Source organism: Grosmannia clavigera (genome assembly GCF_000143105.1).
Source record: "Grosmannia clavigera kw1407 unplaced genomic scaffold GCSC_140, whole genome shotgun sequence".
Taxonomy (NCBI): Eukaryota; Fungi; Ascomycota; class Sordariomycetes; order Ophiostomatales; family Ophiostomataceae; genus Leptographium; species Leptographium clavigerum.
In genome coordinates, this window is record NW_014040801.1 from 3109123 (window position 1) to 3110959 (window position 1837).

At 58.1% G+C, this 1837-nt stretch overlaps 1 protein-coding gene across 1 annotated transcript; it reads left to right on the forward strand.

Moving 5' to 3' along the window:
• Positions 1–960: 960 nt before the first annotated feature.
• CMQ_612 (uncharacterized protein) lies at positions 961–1837 on the forward strand (the record flags this gene model as incomplete). The annotated part of the gene is made up of 3 exons (XM_014317691.1): positions 961–1075; positions 1371–1559; positions 1713–1837. 3 exons carry the CDS (start codon positions 961–963, stop codon positions 1835–1837), a joined length of 429 nt encoding a protein of 142 aa, XP_014173166.1.

The following is a 1837-nucleotide window of genomic DNA, read 5'->3' on the forward strand; positions in this document are numbered from 1 at the left end:
GCCTCATGCCTCGGCACCGAGACCGCTCTTTGCGCAAGAGCGGTCAAGAGCGGCGGTGCGCGGTGAAGGCGCCGGAAGCTCTGAAGCACTCCGGGGCCGGGGGGCCCGCCACGGGCAAGCTGTGTGTGTTATGCACTGCTCGTACCGAGCTGCCGTCGTTTGATCTGCCAATGCTGGCACACTGAGGGGGGGGGTTCTGCCGCTCACACAGCCGGACCCGTTGGGCAGACTGCTCCATACATGGAAGGCCTCTGCGAAAACAGAACAAAAAAACGGTCAAGAAGCAGGCATTACCGTTACGTCGGCGGTGGTTCTCGACTAATCTTGCAATTCCCAGGGCGAGATATACCCGTACGATACATACCGCCAGTCGCCAATCACCCAGCCGGAGCAATATAGGTCGTTTTGGGAGCGGGGTTTCGTCTTCCGGTAAGATAGGATAGCTTGTACCTGCCTCTCGTCGCTACGCTCTTTTGTCTTCCCCACACCTGCTGTAACCGACATGGATTGGGCAGGGGGGGTCTTCATATCTCCCAAAGCGGAGTAGCGAGCTATATCTAATTGTAATCGAGCCATGCCCATGACGGTTAGCACCGTTAAAGACCGGCAGAGCTGGTGATTTGGTCGAGGTACGGCATGGCCGCAGGTACCACAGCACCCGTGAGCAAGAGAGAGAAAGGTAGAGAGCGAGCAGGCGAGAGAGCATGGAATCATTCTCATGCTACCGCGTCTGTACGAGGCGAAGTGGCAAGAGAGCTGCACGAACGAGAGCCGCCATAGGGTCACATGCACTGCAATGTGGAATAAAGGTCGGTCGCTCGTACGTCGCAGAAAGCCGTTGTCAGAGTCCGGCGGTCAACGACTTGGAAAGCTGTGCAGCGTGCGACGTAGCACTGACTCGGCCGTACGTCGCCTCCAGCGAGGATCATGACTCGCTTGGCCCTCAATCCCCCGCAAAAGATGGACAAGCGCAATCTCTTCAGCGGACGCCGCGGCCGCGGCCGCTGGCAGCTGTCGAGCGCGCTTTCCGACAGACCCATCTCCGCTGGCCGCCACCAGCTCGCAGATGCGCAGGGTTCATGGCTCTCGGTACGGATAGTCGTACATGTTCGTATCATGGCCAGAGTGCCCTCTGTCGGAGCAGCTTTTGCATGAAGACAAAATTGGTGCCAAATTAAATGAGTGGTCCTGGGCCAACCCCTGTCCAGCTCGTTGTCGATACTACTATGTACGACCCATCCCGGCAGCTGCTGGAACAGGTCCCAGGACCCTCGTTTCGTCCTAGCACGTGGGGTCGGTACAGACCATACACAGTACGTACGACGTACTTCCGGCAACAGGCCAGCATGGCTGACGGTCAACTTCGCCAGCATCTGCTAGTGGCCCTAGCGCATACACTAGTGCAGGAACGTCCAGGCCGACCAATTGGGACTTCCGCAGGAACTTCTCGAAGGTTTCAGAGCCCGCCCGGTTCGTACGAGCCTGCCAGCCAGTTCGCAGAAAGAGTCCCGTGCGCAAATTCGTGGCGGAGAGGCAGACACTCGAGTCTGTACTACATAGTATGTAATGTACATAGTACTCCGTATCTTGCGGAGCATGGGCGCGAGCGCCAAGCCTGGCTGGTTCGAGTGGGCTTCGCCAATCTCCGACGCTACTTACGAGGGCAAACTCAATACGCCTTGCTCTTTGTCAGAGCTGTGGCCATGCTCGAGCGCCTTCGCCTTCATTTCCCTTCGCCTCTCTCGCCTCCCTGCATCGAAACGAAAGGCCCAAGAGGCTCGCTACGGGCAAGCGTGCTGGGCAGGAAAGGCACCGATATACGGACGACGAGGAATAG